General features: G+C 46.5%; 1 protein-coding gene across 1 annotated transcript in view; it reads left to right on the top strand.

The window, feature by feature from the left end:
* Positions 1 to 1,020: 1,020 nt before the first annotated feature.
* VAX2 (ventral anterior homeobox 2) overlaps positions 1,021 to 22,422 on the top strand; it is a 29,524-nt gene continuing 8,122 nt past the window's right edge. The window contains exons 1-2 of the mRNA XM_019717185.2: positions 1,021 to 1,249; positions 18,837 to 19,024. Coding sequence (XP_019572744.2) covers positions 1,021 to 1,249; positions 18,837 to 19,024 — 417 coding nt within the window. The remainder of the gene's footprint in view (positions 1,250 to 18,836; positions 19,025 to 22,422) is intronic.

Consider the following 22,422-nt stretch of genomic DNA (forward strand, 5'->3'; position numbering starts at 1 on the left):
ATACCCGGGGACCCCCGCCGCTCGGCCCCACGGCCGGGCCTGGCCTCCAGCCGCGCTCCCCGCGGTCCTCGCCTCTCCCCTGCTGAGCGAAGGCGAGACCTGGGACCTGGGACTAAGGGGTGGGGTGGGGGGGAGGGTTCAACGTGTGCGGGGCTTGACACAAGGAAATGCCCACCTTCAATCGCTGTCTGGGGGTGCGCGGTTCCCTGTGTGAAGGCCTCAGAGCCACAGGGGAACCGGGCGTTCGCTGCCTATCACAGTCTCGGCCACGCTCGACCCTCTCGGCTCCTGCACCTGCTCATCTATCTACACTTCCGTTTTCTTTCCCCCGGTGGGTGCGGGTCATTCCATCAGTCCCCTAGCCTCACTCTCTCCGGCTCCTTTACAGCATTCTTGGCCTTGCTCTCCCCGGAGCGCGGAGAGCGCCCCGCGGTCTGAGTTCAAGAGTGTGGCTGCAGGTGTGAATGTGGGGGCGAGGGTGGAGCGCTGAACCCCAGGTTTGAGCCCCCGCCAACAGCCCCCCTCTTCGCCAAGCTCGCGAGCAAGGCCAACCTCCAGTTTTCTGCTAGGTCTCTCCGGAATCTCCTTCATGGAGCATTTTGGTTACAGATCCCGCTGAAAGCCGGAACGCGAAAGCTGAGCTTTTCTAGGGACGCGGAGATTGGGGAGGAGCATAGGCTGGAGGTTGAGGGAGGGAGCTGATAAACTTCAGATGATGTAGGGCGTTCCTCAGTACCCCAGGGCCGCCCCAGCCTCCATCTGCAGGCTGGGACTGGGGCTAGACTAGGGGTGGAGGAGTGGGGCCCTGGGGCCTCCGCCACCCGTGCGAGCGTTTCGCTAGTGCACTGCCGGGAGCAGTAGACCTGCGGCTTGGACCCAATCAGCAGAAAGGGGTGGAGCAGCCGGCGGGGGCGAGGCCGGAGGAGGAGGAGTCCGGCAGGGGGCGCGAGGGGCGGGGAGTCGTGGGCTTGGCCGCCCCAAGCTGGCGAGGCGGTGGCTACGGCAGCGGCGGCTGCCGGCATGGGCGATGGGGGCGCGGAGCGCGACCGTGGCCCAGCACGCCGGGAGTCGCGCGGCGCGGGCCGCGGCGGAGCAGAAGACTCGAACGCTGATGCCAGCGGCCGCAGCCCAGGGGAGATTGCCGGGACCTCCGCCTCCAGCCCTGCGGGCTCCAGGGAGAGCGGCGCAGACAGCGACGGGCAGCAGGGACTTGGCGAGACGGACCACTGCCGCCGCATTCTGGTGCGAGGTAAGAGGACAGCTCGCGCGGCCCTGGATCCCCACCCTACCCAAGGGGTCTCCGACCTTCCTGCAATCTCCACCTCCCAATTTATATATTAATTCAATCAGTCATCATTAAGTCATTCATTCAGTTAATATTATTTTGAGTGTCTATTGTGTGCTGGCCATTGTGCTGAGTGCAGGGGACAAAGCAGCGAATGGGACCAAAGAGATCTCTGTTTCACTATCTTATAATTCTCAGCCTCTAGGGCTGGCCCCTCACCCTCATCCCTGCTGGTTACTGTGGCAAAGACAGAGGTGGGAGTTCGGGAAGCGGAGAATCGGGTCTCCGCCCCGCGACCCTCAAGGCAGGTGCAGAGAAAAGCGTCACGAGCGCTCCGCGGGGTCAGAACCGGGAGGGACCAGAGTCCGAACCCACGGAGGGGAAAAAGCCCCGGCTCCGCTCAGCGGCCGGGGAGCTTCCCTGCCTCCTGCCCAGCCTTGTTTCCCATTCCCAGCGACGCAGACCACACCGGTTGCTCTCGGGAGAGGTCACCGGGACGCGGTGGGTGGCTCGCGTGGCTCTCGCCTGCTTATGCTTAGTTCTCCCGGTACCCACTTCCACCCGGCGCCTGGGCCCAGCCGGCTCTCGATGCGGCCTTCTCCCGACCTGGCTTTTGCGTCTCCCCCTTTCTCCCTCGCCTTTCGTCCTCCTTTCTTCTTTCCTGGCCATTTCTCTCCGCCGAACTCGCCTTCTCAGTGCTGTCTTCCTACAAGCGCCTCCGGACTGCGGCCGAGTACCCAGCTCTCCCTGGCTTTCTCCCCGCGAGAATGAGGCTATTTTGGGCCTCCCAAGCCAGCCTCAAGAGCTCTAGGCTCGGCTTTCGCCGGATCCGGGCTTCGCCTAGCGAGATGGGAGGAGAAAGGGGTTTCCGGGGTCTTGCTCTCAGCCGGTTTGTACGCCTCCGCTGGAGCCTGAAGTCTGTTTCCCCCAGCATCTCTGAGCCTGGGACCGGGAGACCCAACGCCCAGAAGAGGCCACTTGCGGGTAACGGTTTCCCTGGCCTCCTTCTCCATCTCCATCGCCCGCCTTCCTCCCTCTTTTCCAGCTTCTTCTGTCATAAGAGCCGGTTCTGATAGCTGCGGGACTCAGGAAATTTCCTTGGTCACCGCCTGGGGCTAAGGGGAGGGGAACCAACCTGATGCCGGCTAGAGGTCGCTCCAGCGCCAGGATCCCTAGTTTGTCTGATCTGACTTGGGCTACCCACACACAGACTGAGACACCTTGGCCTCGTTGCACACAGCCTCCCCACAGTTGCTAAGTTATCGTGGCTCAGAAATGGGCGACAGAGTTAGGGTCTTGGACACAGCCTTGGAGACCCTGGTCTTGGGAAACACTCCTGGTACCAGGTGTGGTCACCTAGACATGGGGTGCCCAGTGCTGCTCTGGGGGCAGGCTTGAGTTCCAGGAAAAGGCATGGGGGGTCCAGTAGGGATTCCAGCAGGTGTGGGGACCTGTTGGGCACCTGGGATTAAATTAGATCCCATTTCATAGGCTGTGGGGTGTCCTGGATGCAAGGCATTAGCGGCCATCTTGGAGTTCCATTGAGGAAATCTGCAGGGCTTTCAGAAATGGAGAAATCAGGCTCCTAAGCCCATACTAACAGATTGAGGCCCTCAAATCCCTGCCTGTGACACTTACCACCTCATACCCCATCTATGGGTGGGCATTTCCTTCTGCCTGGACACTTGTGGGTTCTATGCCCACCTACCATCCCTCCCATAGAGTTCTATGAACTCTGCATATAGAACAAATAAATTTTATGTATAGATGTCAGTTAAATAACTCTCATGTGTAGACTCATCAAAGGTAGGAGTCAAAAGTGACACTCCACCTTGTGGGGTGCGGGCCACCCATGCTATGAGCAATCCACAAAAAGTAGGGAAGGACTTGTGTGCATTGTCAGGGGTGTACTTTTATAATTGCATGCACATACAGCAATGCCATAACTTTTGTACAATATAATGGAAATACAGCCTAGAGGATGTATTTATGCACCTAAAAGAAATGAACGGTAAACAAGGTTCTCATAAATCCCTCCGCCCTTTTCCATTTAATGACAAGGAGGTTATTATAGGCCTGAGATACCCAGGACATCATTTACCACTAATCCCTCCTAGCCAGATTCACCTGCATCACTCCAGGCCCCACCCAGGGCACATGGCAGAGGCTCTGGCATATGAAAGGCCCAGCATTGGTGAAGGGAAATTGGGAGTGCCTTAGCCCAAGAATGAATGTCCCTCCAGTATGCTCTAAGCACAGAGCACATTTTGCCCTTGACCTCTAGGGACACATCCTCCCTAAGCATCTTTGGGCAAAATCATAAAAAGGTGGAAGGGAGGCTTTTGCCATCACAGCTGTCAGGTTGCTGGTGGGGTAAGGAATCTGAGAAAGCCCTGCTCTCTGTGGGTCTTTGCCTTTCCGCCTTTTTTCCACTCTGAACTTGCTCCCCTGAGGGCCCCACCCCAAGGTAGCAGATCTGTTGGTGGCATCCCATAGCACAGGGGAGTAAGAGGGAAGCTTGGACACTGGAATTCAGTGAAGTTGGTTTGGAATACCGACCTTACAGTCCTTTGAATTTGAACCCTTTTTTTGCCTCTCTGCGCCTGTTTCCTCATCTGTACCAAGAAACCCATAGCTCTTTACCTTGACGGGCTGTGCTAAGGGTCAGAGGTGATGTCTATAAAACTGCAAACACCCAGCAGGATCTCTGTAAATATTCCATTTAATGAAAGGGGGGAGCACTGAGGTGACCCACAAACCACTTCAGGAGTAGGCCTCCTTCCTCAGAAGCCTCCCTCAGCAACCCACCCTGTAGAAAACCTGGTCTCCTTGGGGCCTTGGGCCCAACAGGGTTGGGAGGTGAGCGGCCAAGGGAGTCAAGAACCAGTGGTCAAGAACGGGGGTCAAGAAAGGAGGATCCCGGACACCTTGTATACCACATGTGCTGCCTCCCCCAATCCCCTTCAGGATCCCTCGCTCAACCAATCACTCAAGTTTCGGACTTCCTCTGCGAAATGCGGTTCAGAGTGCCAGGGAGGCCGACCTTGCATTGTATCCCCCAAGCCTCAAAATGGAGGCTGCTTCATGCTACCCACGCACAAACAAGGCTGCGGGATAACAGGCGTGTGCACACAACAGGCAGCCTGCACAGCTCACTGCAGACACAGCCAGGCTTCCCCCGAGACCGTACAGCCGTGCAGGCCTCCCCACACCTCTGCGTGTACGGCCCACTGGCTGGTGAGGGGTAGGGATGGGGTAATCCTTTTGTTTTATATTTGATAATGGCGCGCCAACCACCTGCAGGAGGCAGCGGGAACAGGCCGCCTCCCTGCCGTGGCTCTAACTGCACCAGGCAGCCTCGGTGCCATGGCCTTTTTTTCGGTGGAACCCGGATCCCGGCACTCACAAGAGGGAGGACAACTCTCACCTAAAACTCCCCGCAGCCTCACTACGTACACTCGCACTCACACACTCAAATGTGCCGGCGTGATTCCCAGATCAATCCAGACGCGAATTCAACAACCTGTCTGGATAGAGCCTGGAATGGCCGTCTGCAAGCGTCACCCAAACAATGCGTGGTGCTGGTCCCTGCTCACCCTAAGCGGTTCCTTGGGCCTGCGGGTCTAAAACTCCATTCAGGCCTCACCTGCTGCCCCCAACTCTGTGCTGCCACCTTGGCCGGGATGGGTCGGACTCAGGCTGCTGCCCTGAAAGCGCTCCTGCAGCATGAGAACTGCGGCGCTCCCCGCCTTGCTCCACACCCCTCCTCCTGGGAGCAGAAGGGCAGGAAAACTGCAGGATCTCCGACCAAGTGAAGCGCTGCCCTCCTTCTCCCTCCCCAACACCACCACCCACTAGCCCAGCAGTTTTCACCTGGGAGCCTGGTGGATGTGCTCGGTGGCTGGGGCCGCAGGAGGACGCACAAAGGCCAGGCCCTCTGGCTGCGGCTGGACAAGTCCCGCTGTGGATGTGAGTGTGGGGCAAGAGCATTGAACTACGTGGGGTCCGGGCCCCCTGAGAGTTCGGGAACAGTGCTGTACCCGCGCTCCAGAAGCACGAACGTCTGAAGCTTTACAGACAGCCGAATGGCGGACACCCGGAGAGGCCCTGGCTGCCACAGATGCGACTGAAGACGCCTGGCAAGGGGCCACGGCTTCGGGGGCTTGAGCTGGGAGTGGCCTGTGGGAACAGACACCACCCCACCCCACCCCTCCAGCAGCCAGGTCTGGACTAAGCGTCTCCAGGCGTCCGCTAGCTTTCTTCCTGGGTTTACAGCAGCCACTGGAGCTAGGGGGAGTAGGACCGGTCTACACAGGCCTCGCCCCACAGATCGCAGCAGCTCACAAGGGTCCACCCAGCCGGCGTTTTGGAAACCGAGAAGCATCAGTGCATTTGAGTATGCGAGTGCGAGCGTAGATTGTGAAGTTGCAGGGAGTTTTGGATGAAAGTTGTCCCATCTCCTGTGACTGCCGGCATCCCGGCTCCACCGAAAAGGTCATTGCACTACGGCCACAGAATTGTATAGGAATGGGCACTGGATTGTGAGTCCTGGCGCTTGGACTCGGGGTGGTCCGTGGGACCACAGCCTCAATATCTGAGTTTGTTAATAGACCCGATAACCCAGGACCGGCCCTCCCAGAGAGCGGCTGAAAGGTTTAAAATGATTCTTGCAGGAGACTGCACTTTGGGATTTTGGGTTTTTCTTAATTTTTATTTTTGGGTGTAGTGGGGGCATTGCTCCCCCCCTGAATTGTTTTGGTTTATATTTGTTATGTTTTCCATTTTATTATGTTTGATTTTGGCAAAAGAACGCACATTCTCATCGCTGATTTATGCTGGGGCCTATCGTTTTGGTCTTTATTTTTCCCTTTATATATATATAAATGTCTCCCTCGACCGCCCCCACCCCCCCACCCCGACACGCAGAAGCAAACCAGCAACCAAATGCATTGTCTTGTTGGTGTATCTGTGTGGACTGTTTTCATTTTTAGGGCACTGGGCGGTGCATTCTCGGTTCCTTGAGTCCTCACGCTAGTTCTGCCGCCCTGGGTGGTCGCTTGGACTCGGGTGCTGGTAGACCCGCTACCGAATCCCCCCTCCCCCACACACACACACACCTGCAGTGTTGGACTTCCAGGTATTACCTCCAGGTGACCCGGCCGGGCAGGGAGACCAAGTCCATAGAAGGTTAAAACAGTGAGTACTCTAGACTAGACAGGACGACGGCCGAGTGTGTCCCTGTGCCTAAGATGGCACCAAACAAATTCAAGTCTTACCCCACTGCGCACAACCTGTACGGAGAGAAGGCGTCTAAGCGTCTTATTGGCTCTACGCCATTTTCTCAATGACCCCCTGCTCTTTAGAGTCTGGGGCGGTAGTAGCCCCAAGCTCTGCTCTTTTCGCTGTTTCTTTGATTTGTATTTTAAATGGTGTGTGTGTGGGGGGGGCATATGAAACAGATGAATTTTGCCTATTTCCTGTTCGCTTAATATAAAATAAAGATCGGCCTGACTCTCCTTGGAAAGCCTGTAGAGGGCTACCCGGCAGTGTGTTGGGCGAGTTCGTACCCGTTTGAGAAACTCAGAGGATACCGAGGTGGAGTGGGCCTGCCGGGCAATCCCCGGGACGCTGGGTGACCTAGGCACCTGGTTCGCCCCTCCTCACCTGGGACGGAGGTCGGAGAATCTCAGCCGGGCGTATCAGGGTGGCTTCGGACACTGCGGAAAGAGTAGCAGCTCCAGGACCAGATCTGGCTACAAACCCGAGGGCTGGGCGGACGCGGCTGCGATCGCGGCATGGGGATGGGGTCGGCTGTAAGGTGCTCGCTGGCGGCCCCGCAAAGGCCCCTCCAACCACGTCTCCCACGTTGTCCCCTGGCCTTGCCCTTCGCTTGCTCGTTGGCTCATTACACAAGCATTAATGAGAACCTACTATGTGCCAGACCAACCCGGCTGAGGATGCTGGCGCTCGCTTACTATCCGAGACTGACTCGCACGTGGGTCCCGGCGGCCGGGCCCTGGTGACCCGGGAGTGGTGTCGGCGCTAAGTTCAAGGGAGCAGCGAGCCCTTGATGCAGTGCGAGGGCTACGTAGAAGGTTTTCATCGCGCCCGCCAAATCCACGCGGTCTTCCGGATGTGTTCCTAACACACAGTGGGCACTCTATTTGTCGAATGAGTGAAAGGAGACGAGGCCGACAGCATCGCGTATTTCACTAAGTAGGAGGCTGCAACGCCCTTCGCCTGCAGCAACGTCTGTTCTAAGGTTACCGCCTTATGTTTTGACGTTACAGTGTCGTTCCTGATATGAAATGGCGATGATGCCAGAACATAGAATAATTGTTAAAATATAAAGTTGACAACGCCATATTTTTGGCATTTTCTGCAATCCTCAACTTTGGCTGAAATATAAAACCTGAAAAACCTCAAATGTAGTTCTTTTACTGATAGCTGGATCCCCCGGGCCGGGGAGGCCTCCTAGAGGCCTGCGGGTTTGGAGCAGGAGGTGATGGGAAGCCAAGAGCCACGAGGTCGGTGGCGAGTCTCCCGACTCTTTGTCGCTGCTTAGTGTGAGGTTCCACCCGCAAAGCCAGCCAGTGGAGAGAAATAACCAGATAAATCCGCGCCCCTCCGCCTCGCCCAATTCATACCCCCACCCCTCAGTCCTTCTCTGGAACTTGAAATAACCGGGGTTATTAAAGCCAGGGTTTGTTTTGAATTTTGCTACTTTCGTGCACTGTGTCCACGAGCGGAGCTGCGTGGAGCCAGGGCCCGGCGAGTGGAGGACACTATATGGGACTATCTCACAGGTAGAAAAAGGATTTGAAAACAAAAAACCCGAAGCAATAGAAGGCTCCCAGTTTCAGGTGTGTTCTTCCAGGAGATTTTTCACATTTTCAGATACAAACATTAGCAAAAGCAGAATCATTTTACATAATCTGTTTTGCAATTTACCTCTTAAAATTTTTTAATCCTCAGGGGTCATCTTTTCAGGCTCAACCATTTCAAGCTGTTCCATGACTGTAACGTATTCCTTTGGTTGGGGAAAGCCGAATTCTCCTTACCTCTAGAAGGATGTTCCGTTGTTTTTCCCAAATATAAACACTGTGAAATGAAGTCCCAAGTCACAGGTCTTTGCGCACTTCTTTGAGTGTTTCCAAGGATACATTCCTAGCAATAGAAATGCTGTTTCAAAAGGTTTACACACACTGGAAAAAAAAAAATTAACGTCTTTTCTTGACTTTTAAAATAATCACATGACTCAAACCTCGAAAAGTTGTTTTTGTTTTTAGTACAAGGTCTCCTAGTCCTGTCCCCTATTCTCAGGTTCCCATCTGGTCAAGGCAAGGGCGGTTTTTTTTGTTGTTTTTTTTTTTGTTGTTTTTTACTGCTTTCTAACAAGTCCTTCCAAATAATTGTTATGCTTGTAAGTCAGTGCAGCTATATTCTTTTTTCTTGCTTGTAGTTTTTACTCATATGGTAACATCTCTGTATTTTTCTGCTATATTCACTTACCAGTATATCTTAGGATGTAAATTATTTCTTGCTTGTTTTTTACAGATGCATAGTATTCCGTTTATATGGACTGGATGGACCATAATATAAGTTATAGAACCCATGCCCTATTAGTAGACATGTAGCTTTTTTCTTATCTGTTCCTATTATATACTATGCCACAGTAAGTAAACTTGTTCCTTGGTCATTTCTACATGTATAGGTACATCTGTCAGAGAAGTTCCTAAAAGTAGATTACTGGGTCAAAGAGTATCTGTGTATGTAATTTGGAAGAAAATGACAAATTGCCTTCCATAGATGGTACCCACCACCCCCACCCCAAGCAATGGCTGAAAGTGCTTGTATCTCCAAATCTGGCCATCACACTTTACACTTTATATATTGATAGCTATTGTCAAATTGTTCTTTAGGAAAAAGTGTTTAACAATTTATGCCCCCACCTTTGCCTTCTCCCCACATCGGACTTTCTCTCTCTCTAAAAATATATGCATATATTTTACCTTTGCTAATCTTATAGGCAATAAGTAGTACCTTGCTGGCATTTTAATTTTTATTTCTTTGACTATTAACGAAATTTCTTAATTTTCTTGTCATATTTATTAACCAGTTGTATTTCTTCTACTGTTGTCTATTAATTCATTTCCTTTAACCAGTTTTAATTTTTTTTCAGTTTTAATTTTCAAATATCCCGTTCCTTATTGATTTAGAGAAACTCTGTATAATGGATCATAACTCATTGCTTTTCATTTGTGTTGCATTTTTTTGAGTTTATAATTTGTCTTTTAATTTTGTTTCTGATAGCTTTTGTTCTCTGAAGTATAAAATAACTTTCTAATTACAAACCCAATCCATGCTGTTTTGCTATATCATGTAAAAATTCAAAGCTCTTTATTTCCCCCACATAATGCACTTCCACTCCCAAAATATAACTTCCCCAACTTTCCCTAGTAACTGAAAAACATAAATATGTTAAGGTATATATTACGAAAGTGGGATTTTTTTTCTTTTTTGCAAATTGCTGTTTTTCAATTAATAAACATTTGTGGAAATCTCTCTATGTAGAACTTCCTCATTCTTTTTTTTAACATCTGCATTGTATTCCATTATGCAGATAAAATATTATTTATTTAACCAGTTCCCTGTTGATGACTAGGTTGGTTCTACTCTTTCACTATTACAAACAATGCTTCAATGAACATCTTTGTATAACAATTTGAACAGATGGTTGTTAAAATTTCGTTTATTGCAAATCAAAACCACAATGAGATATCACCTCACCCCAGTCAGAATGGCTATCATCAACAAGACAAATGGTAACAAGTGTTGGAGAGGCTGAGGAGAAAAAGGAACCCTCATACACTGTTCGTGGGAATGCAGACTGGTGCAGCCACTATGGAAGGCAGTGTGGAGGTTCCTCAAAAAATTACGAATAGAATTACCATATGACCCAGCAATCCCTCTCCTGTGTATCTACCCCAAAAACCTGAAAACATTTATGCATAGACATATGTGCTCCAATGTTCATTGCAGCTTTATTTACGGTGGCCAAGACATGGAAACAACCAAAATGTCTTTCGATAGATGAATGGATAAAGAAGTTGTGGTATATATACACAATGGAATACTATTTGGTGGTAAGAAAAGATGATATAGGACCATTCGTGACAACATGGATGGATCTCGAGATTATAATGCTAAGCGAAATAAGTCAGACACAAAAAGCAGAGAACCATATGATTTCACTGATATGTGGTATATAAACCAAAAACAACAAAAGAACAAGACAAACAAATGAGAAACAAAAACTCAAAGACACAGACAATAGTTTAGTGGTTACCAGAGGGTAAGGGGGGCCCGGTAGATGAGGGTAAAGGGGATCAAATATATGGTGATGGAAGGAGAACTGACTCTGGGTGGTGAACACACAATGGGATTTATAGATGATGTAATACAGAATTGTACACCTGAAATCTATGTAACTGTACTAACAATTGTCACCCCAATAAACTTTAATTTTAAAAAATTTAAATTAAGTTTAATTTAATTCAACCGATTAAAATTGAATTTAAGTTAGTTTAAATAAATATTTTAAAATTAAAAAATTCATTTGTGAGACAATTTGAAAATATGAAAACATGTGGGACTTTTTTAATATTAAGGAATTATTAATTTTTTGGTTGTGATAATAGTATTGTGGTGGTTTATTAAAGGAGATAGAGAGAGAGATACATATAGAAACTTTCCAGATGAAATGATATAATCTCTGAGATTTGCTTAAACTTACATGGACAGAAGAAATAGGATTGTTCCTGAGTTTATAATTGTTGAAGTCAGGGGATAAGTATATCAGGTCTCATAACACTATTCTCTCAAATTTTATATATGCTTAAAATTTGTCACAATAAAATGTTTTAAATGATAAACATCATTTCACATATATCTGGGATGAGTATAATTATAGGATAAATTAATAGAAGTGAAAAATTGAAATCCAAGTCTATACACTTAAAATTGTCATAGATATTTCCAAATGCCAAAAATGTACTGATTTATACTCCCAGCAATTGTGTATAAATGTGGCATTTCTCCACATCCTCCCAACCTGGGTTATACTCAATCTTTTAGAACAAAATTCCTTTCACATGAAAAATGATCTTTTTTTTGGTTAGCATTTTTAATTACTAGTGAGGTTAAACATATTTTCATATACTTATTCTTCATTGGTGTGTCCTCTTCTGTGAGTTTTTTATTCATGTGCTTAGCCACTTCTATATTGGTTTGCTCATTGCTTTTTTTATAGTTGTAAACACTATTTATATATTAAGGAAATTATCCCTTTTTCTATGACATGTGTTGTAGATGCTGATCTTTTCTTTTTTTTAAACTCTGCTGTGAATTTTTTTTTTCTGAACTCAAATTTAAACTACAGTTACATCTAGTGGTCATTTCCTTTTGGGGCTTCTACATTTTAGTTCTTGATGAGAAAGTTTTTCAACCAAAGATTTTACATATATATATATATTTTGCTGTATATATATATACATTGCTGTATGTGTGTATGTGTATATATATATATATATATATATATATATATATATATATATATCTTATCATTCTTGTTACAAAAATGTTTTTGTTAGTCTTTGCAACAAATCAAATAATAAAGTACACAAAGTAAGAAGGAATCTCTGACCAGTTTCTACTCCCCAGAGCAATAGAAGAGAGGTGTTCATCCTACCAGACCCCCTAAGTATGTGCGTGCACACACACACACACACACACACACACACACACACACTTATTAGTTTTACTTTTAGTTCTCTGTAAAAATGGGTTTGTACATACTTGCTGTTTTCACGTAGCAGTGTGTAATGGACAGTATATGGAGATGTACCTCCTTCTTAATTCCTGCATCATAACTGAAGACATGACTGTACTGTGATTTCATCAACATATTCCTTTGATAAACATTTAACTTTTCTTTTTCTTTCTTTTACAAACTATGTTCAAACAGTGGATCTGTCTTTATCAAAGTATACCAATGATTTCCTGGGGTAGAAACCTCTATAAAACTTCCAGGACACAAAATTTATGTATTTTTAAATGAGCGAGACATTGTGAAATAGCCTTCCAAAAAAAAAAAAAAAAAAAACTTCATATTGTATTAAATTCTATTCTTAATAACAGAGCTCAAGAGAATCTATAGTTTCCTTCACATTGGCCAGCACAATTTCCCCAGCCTGATGAAATATAGCATCTGAAAAAAAATTGTATCTCATTGCTGTTGTAACTTTCATTTTCTCTGATTCCCTTTAAGCTTAAGTATTTTTATATTTATTAACCACTTGCATTTCTCTTCTCTGAATAACCCATTATATAATTTGCTCAGTTTCCTACTGGACTGCTTCACTTTATTCATCAGTCTATAGAGACTGTGTGTGTACTAGAAATTAAGACTCTGTTATAGATGTATTATGAATATTTTATCCCAACCTGTCATTTGTCTGTTAAATGTGTCTCATCCTGCAGAAGCTTTTATTTCTAGGTACTTAAATCTGTCATTTGTTTTCCTTTTTTAAATTATTTTAAGCTTTTTTTCAAGTTTTAGAGCTTTGTATTTTGCACTGAAATTTTTAATCCATCTTGTGTTTATTTTTGTATGCAGTGTGAGATAAATTACTTTATTCCAAATAATGAGCTAATTGTCCAAAAACCATGTCTTTAATAATTCTGTCTCTCCTTCAACTAATTTGAAATGTCATCTTTATAACATACCAAATCTTCATTTATGCGTGGATTTGGTTCATAATGCTTGTGTCAGCGTCATACCATTTTAGTGGCTATAGATTTGTAATATAGTTTGCTGTGTGATAATGCAAGTGGTTTCTCCTCATTCTTTAACATTTTCTCTTAACTATTCTTTCGTTTTCAATTTTCTTGATAAACTTGAGAATAAATTTTTGGTAAGGAATTTTTATAGTAATCACGTTATATTTTCAGATTAAGGCCGGAAGGACCTTGTCACACTTAAAAATCAGCACATTAACAGCTTGTCATGTAAAGGAACTTCCTGGTTGCTAGGGGATGAAGTCAGATAGGCCTTTGAGGGAGTCTCTTGGGACAGGTACCAGAAGGGGGTAATAATTGGTCTGGGAGGTCAGGAGCATTAACTAACTACATATTCTCAGGCAGGGGTCACCGCACCACCTCTCCCAGGGCAAAAGCTCCTTGGACAGAATCACCCTCCCCTATGCCCCTGGGGCTCACCCCTCTTTGAGGAGACCTGAAGGGCAGCAAAACTCAGGACCTATTCCATTTAGACTTACGCATTTCACCCTAACAAGAGCCTATCTGCAAGGAGGCCCTGGAATGAAAGCTGTCCCTACTTCCTGGTGCTTCTCCCAAACTCCACTCAGAAAAGGAATGATTCCGAGAAGGAGGCTATGTCAGTCAGGATGTGCTAGCTTTTACTGCAGAGACAACCCCAAATCTCAGAGGGTTAACAAAACACAAGTATATTTCTCATTCACATGATAAGTGTATCACAAGGGGGCAGTGGTTCATCTGGGTACTCAGAAACCCAGACTGATGAAGCTCCATCTTGGCTCCTGCTTCCAGGACCATCACGTTTTGAACCAGCTTTTAAAGTGTTCACCTTAAAGTGACTGCTTCCATTCCTCTTGGCTAAAACAAGCGATGTGGTCATATCTAATTTCAAAGAAAATTAGTGCAACCTAACCTTGTGCCTGAAAGGAGTTGGAGACACTGATGAACAACATTCATGATTTATCCACTAATTTAACTTTAGTGAGTGGCCTTCTCTGACTGTCCTAGGTGAAATAGCACATGCGTACATGTACACTGTGGTTATTGGGTTTTGGTTATTTGGAGAGGGTTAGTAATATCTCCTTGTTTATTCTCACCCCAGCATTTATCATTACTTTATATATTAGTTTTTAAATTTTATTATCTGTCTCTCTCTCCAGTACAAGGTCTACTCTATGGGAACATGGACCTTGTTTATTTTGCTCATTTTTATATCTCCAGACTCTAGAATAGTACCTGGCACATAGTAGGTGCTTATAAAATATACATTGAGTGGTTGAATATATGCAGTTGTTTTACTTACATAAATATTATTCCAGAACCCTCCACTTAATGTCATTTCATATAGATATTGCCCCATTCTTTTTAATTACATGGTATTTTATAGTATGAATTACCATGACTTGTTCAGCCATTTCCCTTGTGGGGAACATTGAGGATGCTTTCAAATTTTCAATATTTTGACCAATGCGGTAGCAAACATCCTTACATATACCTTGGCACACATGAGCCTACGCTTTTCTGAATAATTACATACTAAAATAAAATTGCCTGGGTAAAAATTATATACACCTTTAATCTTGACAAACGCAGTCTTAAAAGGTCATGACAATTTATGGTGCTACCAACAGTGAATGGGAGTGTGGATTTCCCTACGGAGTGTCATTGCTTTATTAATCATCTTTTAATGTGTTTCCAACCTTATGGGAGATAAATGATTTTCCAATGTTGCTTGAACTTGGATTATCCTGGTTTTTGTGAAGCTGTGCTTACCTTTTCATTTGTTTATTGGCCATTTGGAATCTTTTTTTGTGAATAGCTCAGATAAATTACGTGAGCATTTTTTTCCTACTACACTGTTTCCCTTTTTAAAAAATCATTTATTTGTAATTGCATTTTATACCTTCTAGGTATTATTTCTTTGCCTACTTCCCCCCCTCCCCTTCTTCCACCTCCCCCCATGAGCTATCGATTGCCTCAGCTGGGGGGGGGGGCGCGAAAGAAGGAGTGGGGGGAGCGCAACGCTCATATACCAGCATGGGCCAGGGTGCTGGGCCCTACACAACTAGACTGAGAAACAACGGCTTGAACCGGAGTGGGAGGGTTGGAGGCGGAAGAAGGGGGGAAATTTTTTTTTCTAGTAAACATTAAAATAAATGCTTAACTATTGAAATTACAAATGTTTATTTCTGTGTCATTTTGAATCATCTTAAAAACTACAAGTGGAATGCAGAGGCACTTTGGGGAAACACTACTGCCTTCTTTCCACCAATGGATTTGTCCATTTCTATGACAAAACATTCTAGCTTCAGAGCATGTTTTGTTGTTGTTCTTGTTAATGCCTTACCTTGAAGTAATTTCAGACTTGCAAGAAGGTAAAAATAGTACAGAGAGGTTCCAACAGAGAGGTCCTATGTATCTATTATCTAGCTTCTCCCAATGGTGACATCTTACATAGCTATAAAAAATTATCAAAACCAGGAAATTGACACACTGGCACAATATAATTGACTAAACTCCTCCGATTTTACCCATTTTTGCATGAACTCCTATTTTTCTCTCTGTATATAGTTCTATAACACTTCACAACATTGATAGATTCATATAACCACCACCACAATAAAGATACAGAACTCTTCTATGACCTCAAGGAACTTCCTCACACTAGCCCTTTGCAGTCACACCTTCCTTACCTAACCCCTGGCAACCAGAGATCTTGTCTCCACCTCTATAACTTTGTCATTTTAATAATGCTATATAAATGGAATCATGTAGTACAGAAACTCGGGGACTAACTTTGGTGTGATTTTTTTCCCACTCATCGTGATGACCTGGAGAGTCATCCAAATTGTCCTGTCAATCAGTGCTCATTCCTTTTGATGGCTGAGTAGTGTCCCACAGTATAGCTGTCCCACAGTTTGTATAACCATTCACCCATTGACGGACATCTGGGTTTTTTCCATTTGAGGGTTATTACAAGTAAAGCTGCTATAAACATTCGTGTGCAGGTTTTGATGCGAACCTAAGATTTTGTTTCTCTAGGATAAATTCCCAGGCGTGTGGTCACTGGGTTCTATGGTAAGTATATGTTTAACTATGGTAAGTATATGTTTAACTCTAAGAAACTGCCAGGCCGCTTTACAGAGTGGCTAAACCATTTACATTCCCACCAGCAAGGTCTGAGAGATCTAGTTTCTTCACATCGTCACCTGCCTTTGGCAATGTCAGTGTTTTTTATTTTAGCTATTCTAGTACGTGTTTCTCGTGGTTTTAATTTGCCTTTCCCTAATGGCTAGCAATGTTGAACATCTTTTCATGTGCTTATTTGCATGGCATGTTTTGATATCTGGCAGGCAAGTCTGAGGTTGCCTTTTTATATATGTTTCCTGCCTCCCCTAACCCTGAGGGGGAGAGCTGCCCTTCCCCTTCGCTGCTTCCTGAGGTGGGAATGCTCCTCTTAGCTGCTTTACAAAGAGGAAAAGGGTGGTGGTGGTGGTGGTGGTGGTGGTGGTGGTGGTGTATGGTTTGATCTCAGGTAGGCGCACTGGCTCAGAGCTTCAGGTAGACTTTGGGGGGCTTACTGGGGAGAGGATGTGAAGCTTCCAGCACCATACATGGCACCCACCACCTTCCTCCAGTCCACACCCCCCAAGACCCTTTAAATAAAATCAGTGCTTTTGGAGATGAGTCACTTGGGTCTTGTGAAGTTCTGAGACTAGGCTCACAACTGGAAATAGTGGGACCTGAGCAAAGGGGACCCACTCACAACAGGGTCACAAGTATTACCCTACCTTTTTGGAATGTAGAAAGGACTGGAAGGCGGAAGCTTGAGTTGTCCCAAAAGGCTTGTGGTTCCCACCAACACTCCAAAAGCAGGGCCCCCATCTGTTTGTCATGCTCTCACAAGACCAGCCTAGTGGTGGGGGGAGGGCCACCACTAAACACTGTCCCCCCAACCCAGACTCACCTTCTCCCTGAGGGTTGACTATGTCCACATGGTGCTTGAGAACCTCTCAGATCAGGGCCAGGACCTGGGAGCCAGGAGCCCATGAGGAGCTGAAGCACACCCTGAGGTGTGAACCAGCCCTGCAGGAGCCAGGAAGAACTTATCTCGTAAATCCTATGGTGGGGCGTTGGGAGGGAGAGGTCTCAGGTTCGCCCTCTGCCGCAGGGATGCTAAAGGTGGGTTCCACAGCCGTGTGGCTCCCAAGGAGCCTCCTGACAGACAGCACGTCCCAAAGCTGGTCCTTTCCTATGTCTTCCAGGGCGATGATGAACACATCCAGAAGGTTCTATTTTTACCCAGGACCAAAGTCCTCTTCATTATGTATCAATTGAATCATTAAGAATTACTAAAAGAGGGTATTCATAAAGTAAAATGAGGGTGTTTTGAGAGCTTATTGAACACTGTCAGGGCGACTTCGGGTAAGTTAATTAAAATTTGTTCCTCCATTGTCTCGTCTGTAAAATGGGGATAATAATTGCAATTTCATTGGGAGGGTTAAAGTGCTTGAAACAGTGCCTGGCCCAGAGCAAGGTTTGTAGAGGTGTCAGCTATTACTATGACTAAAAAACATAAGCAGCGACGGCCACTACCACTTCTGGGCACATTGCAAACTCCAGTTGTGCACACCACCTAAAGAGGGTTTGAATTCCTGCAACTGTGGAGGGTGTCGATCAGGGCAGCCTTGAGTTAGTAAGTTTTCCCATTGACACCCATTGACACTAATCTTCCTATGTTATGGTCAATTTCTGTTAGTTTGGCTTTTTATTATCGACATCAGGTGTCGGGGGTGGTTTGGTAAATCCTACAGAATACAATGCTTCATATTTCCATACTCTAGATTTTGACAGAAGATTTTCTAATAACTAGCTTTCAAGCCATCAGTGTGTATGGTTCAAACATGGGTCATCTTTGCCTCTGTAATTTGTTGATGTATATACCCTCGCCCACAAATATCTGACTTTTGTTGAACTCTTTGTTGCTATTACTGAGTTCTTTGAGTGGGACTATCTGGGCTGCAGGGTTTTCAATCTCTCAAGTAGGCTCTAAAATATTGGACACCTCATGCTAGAGGGTCCAGGAGGGTGGCCCTGTTATTCAGAACTAGGTACATGAGAAGTGGCAGCAGTCCCCCTCTGGAAGGCACCTCAGCTTGATGTAGTGGCAATGGTCTTTGGGTTCCTCCTAAGGAACCCTGCTCCCACACCAACTGGCCCTTCATGGACCCCAGAAGGGTCTGTGGACAGAGTACTCACCCATGCACACACACATACTCTCTCACACACGGCTTAGGACCTGGCTCTGGACATCTCCTCCAGCAAACCTTACCTGCTGGATCCTACCCAAAGCTAACCCATCCTCTCCTCTGCACTTGAAGACTTGGTATATCTTTCCATTTGTTCCTTACTCTGCTGATGGAACAGAATCCTGGCTGGGTCAGAGTGAGTCCTTTCTGCCCAGGCTATGACTTATACTGAGACCCATTCCCATACATATACCCAGTAGATACAACATACTGCATTGAGTGATTAAGGAAGCTAGGCCCAGAGAGGGTGCACAACTTGTCAGAGGTCACACAGCCAGACCCACACCCGAGGAGCTCCCGGTTAGATCCTAATTAAGGACCTAACTGCTTCTAATTAAGATGCTTGTTGGTGGCCTAACTCTGTAACTAGTGAACTAACCTGCCTCCTTTCATGTTCTCTGCAGATGCCAAAGGCACCATCCGGGAAATTGTCCTGCCTAAGGCCCTGGACCTAGACCGGCCCAAGCGGACACGCACCTCCTTCACAGCCGAGCAGCTGTATCGCCTGGAGATGGAGTTCCAGCGCTGCCAGTACGTAGTGGGCCGTGAGCGCACTGAGCTGGCCCGCCAGCTGAACCTCTCTGAGACCCAGGTAAGAAGGCATCTGGGCTCCTCCACTCCTGCCCTGGAAGCCTGAGAACTCCTTGGGTATGAGATCCAATTTTGGAATTGTGCAGACATGCATTGGGGACAGACTTAAAGTTACAGGTAAACCAGAGCAAATAAATACAGGGCTGACAAGAGAGAGTCAGTATATGCCAACCAGGGGCCTTTGGGATGCATCAGGCAGTTTGGGTAGAATATGGGAAAAGACCAGAGAAAGCAGGGGGAAGGGACACTCAAGATGCAGGGAGTGGCTTAGAAGGATGGTGGCATGTTAGAGGAGTCTGCAGAAAGGGCTGATGAGGGGTTGGATTTGGGGGAGAGATGAGATTTTACAAAGATGGTTTGGGACCTTGCATTTCCCCATTCTGGGCCTTTCCTACCCTCCATCACCTTCCCCTCATCGTGGCTCAGAACTTCTTGTTGGAGAGAAGGGGTCTGAACACCCCCTTCATCCAAGAAGGGCTTAGCATTTTAACAATAGTATGTTAAACCTAAAGGAAACACTTTGGTTCACTGAGTACCTTCTCTGTGGGAATGGAGGCATTTCAAGCTGGCAATAGAGCTATATAATGATAACTACAACGGCAGCAATAATAATACTGAGTACTTGTGCCAAGGCACTGTGCTAAGTGCTTTGCATATGTTAATTCACCAGCCCCTTCCCACAACACTTTGATGAAGCTGCCAGTATTGTCCCATATTACAGATGAGGAAAAGTTATCCCCAAGGTCATACAAATAAAAAGTTCCAGAGCTAGGATTTGGACAAGCAGTCTGGCATCTTTATGTTGCTTATAAACTGGGCAACCCTCCTGGAACTTGCCGAGGGGTGCCTTAGAGACCTTCATTTAGCTACCCCTCTAGTAGTTTAATCTCACCTTTGCGGGAGATCAGTGAACAGATGCATTGCAAACAACAGACAAAACAGGATTTATGAGGGGAAGAGAAGAAGAGTAAGGAAGCAGACAGGCTGGAGGGGTGAATTTCCAGGGAAAGGCTGCAGGAGGATGAGTGAGGCTTCTCCCTGTACTGCCTGCTGCTGTCCTTTCCCTGGCATCCCAGGGGCTGCAGTTAAGTCAAGATCACATCACTTCCCTCATCAGAATTCCTCCAGCTCCTCAAGTCACACTAATAGAATGCTGCCCCGTCCACCTCTCGTGAAGGGGCATTTAGATGCACTTGGACGTCCCGGTTCCCTTGAGGGGTTTGCAGGCTCCTCCTGGGATAAACCCCTAGTGGGGTAGAGGGAGAGGTGAGAAGGGGCAAGAAGAGGGAGAGGAGGGGAAAGCAGGGAGGATGGGGCCTGCTGGGCAGTGGCTGCTGTTCTGCAGGCACGGGTGTCATCCACCTGGACCTGTTTTCCTCCAGAGGCCGCTGTAGAGCCCGGAACAACCCAGCAGATGGCTGGGAGCAGCTGGGCCAGGCGGCTCACAGAGGGGCTGCAGTGTTTGGGCCAGGGCCATGCTCCCGGGGAACATCAGAAGTCACCCTCAAACCCTGAGGTCGAGGCACAGAGTCACCCTTCAATACCTGCACCTCTTCTTTGTTCTAACTACCCTCTGCCTCACCTAGTTTTGCCCCCAAACTCTCCCCTGAAATTTGCTCTTCCAGGGCACCTCCGATGTCCATCCCAGCAACTCCTTCTCTGTCCTCATCCTTTCCCTGCTCTGTCTCCCATACACCCTACACTTCCCTGCCTTTGAAAGTCAAAGCCAAAACTCTCCTGTTCCAGGTAGCCTTCCCTAAGGCGTCTTGACCTCCTCCCAAGAGAACTTTTCCACATGGCTTGACCTATAAAGTGTGTGTGTGTGTGTGTGTGTGTGTGTGTGTGTGTGTGGTGTGCACCAATCAGTATGTACTTCTCAAGGACAAGAATGTACTTGAAGGCCACGTCTCGTCAGGCCTCCTTGGGGAGCCCAGCACAGAGCTGGGCACCCAGTGAGCCCTCAAGGATTCCTCCCCTTGCTGATGGCTTACCACCCTCCTTTTTCTTTCCCCGACCCTGGGGTTTTAGAGAGAATATAAGGTATAGCTAACATTTATTGAGCGCTTACTGTGCACCAAGCACCGTTCTAAGTGCTTGGCGTGGGCTAACTCCTTTCGCCCTCACCACAACCTTTTGGGGTAGGTGTGAGATTTTTCTTCCGACACCACTTCTGATACTAAAGGTGTGGTGTTTTCCAACACCAACAGCAGTCAATTCTCTAACACCAACTGGATGTCCAACAGTTCAATTCATTTTAATTCTTACACCAATTCCTGGGGTTAGCACAGACCCTACAAGTTATGGGCTCAGTCTCACAGGACAGGCCCACATTAGTGCCATTTCCATGTACTTATGACCAGCTATAAATTTGGGGGCTCCCACACCCCCCTCCTTAGGTTGGATAATTCGCTAAAATGACTCGTAGAACTCAGGAAAATACTTTACTTACATTTTTTATTTGCAGGTTTATTATAAAAGACACAACTCAGAAATACCACATGGAAAAGATGCATAGAGCAGGGTGAGGGGAGTGGTTCAAAGAGCTTCCCTACCCTTTCTGGTGTGCCCCCCTCCCAGAGTTTCCATGTTTTTGTGTTCATCAACCCAGAAGCTCTCTGGATCTCATTGTTTAAGAGTTTTTATAACGCAATCTCCAGCCCTCCTCCCCTCCCTGGAGGTCAGAGGTGGGGCTGAAAGTTCAACCGTCTAATCACAAGTTTGGTCTTTCTGGAACCAGCCCCATCCTGAAACTATCTACGGGCCCACCCTGAGTGACCTCATTAGCATAAACTCAAGTGTTCTCAAAAGAGGCTTCTTCTATTCTGCATGAGAAAGACAAACAACATTTAAAAGAGATGAGTGCTATAAGTTTTACTTTTTAAAAAACAAACTGGAAGGTCAATCAAATTTAAAATGCTTAAACACTAAAATAAACAAATAATAAATAAATAAAATTGATGAGTGCTGTTAAATAACAAAAATTCAACTGAGTAAATTTAAAGATCGTATTGGCTTTGTTGAGTGATTCATGAATTGGGCAGCATTCCATCCAACAAATAGGAAGGAGATCCAAGGAGCTGTACAAAATGGAAGGCAGAAAGGGGAACGAGAGGATTTTTCAAGCTTAGGTAACCTACCTATGGAGGATGGAAGGGGACTAGCAGGTGTATTATTACTGCAGACCAGAAAATTCCAGACTGTGTAAGATTACATTCCTGGGAGAGGCTAAAACTACAACTAAGTAAGGTATTGAGTCTCATTTTGGTGACATGGGCTTAGCACAAGTGACTCCATTTTGGGCTTGTTGTTTCTTATTTAACAGTGCTCTGAGGGAGATAAAACGTGATATGATAGGGACTAAAAGGAAATCTTTTATTAGGGTGGTCAGGAAAAGCTTCT

This window comes from Rhinolophus sinicus, linkage group LG05 (assembly GCF_036562045.2).
Source record: "Rhinolophus sinicus isolate RSC01 linkage group LG05, ASM3656204v1, whole genome shotgun sequence".
Taxonomy (NCBI): domain Eukaryota; kingdom Metazoa; phylum Chordata; class Mammalia; order Chiroptera; family Rhinolophidae; genus Rhinolophus; species Rhinolophus sinicus.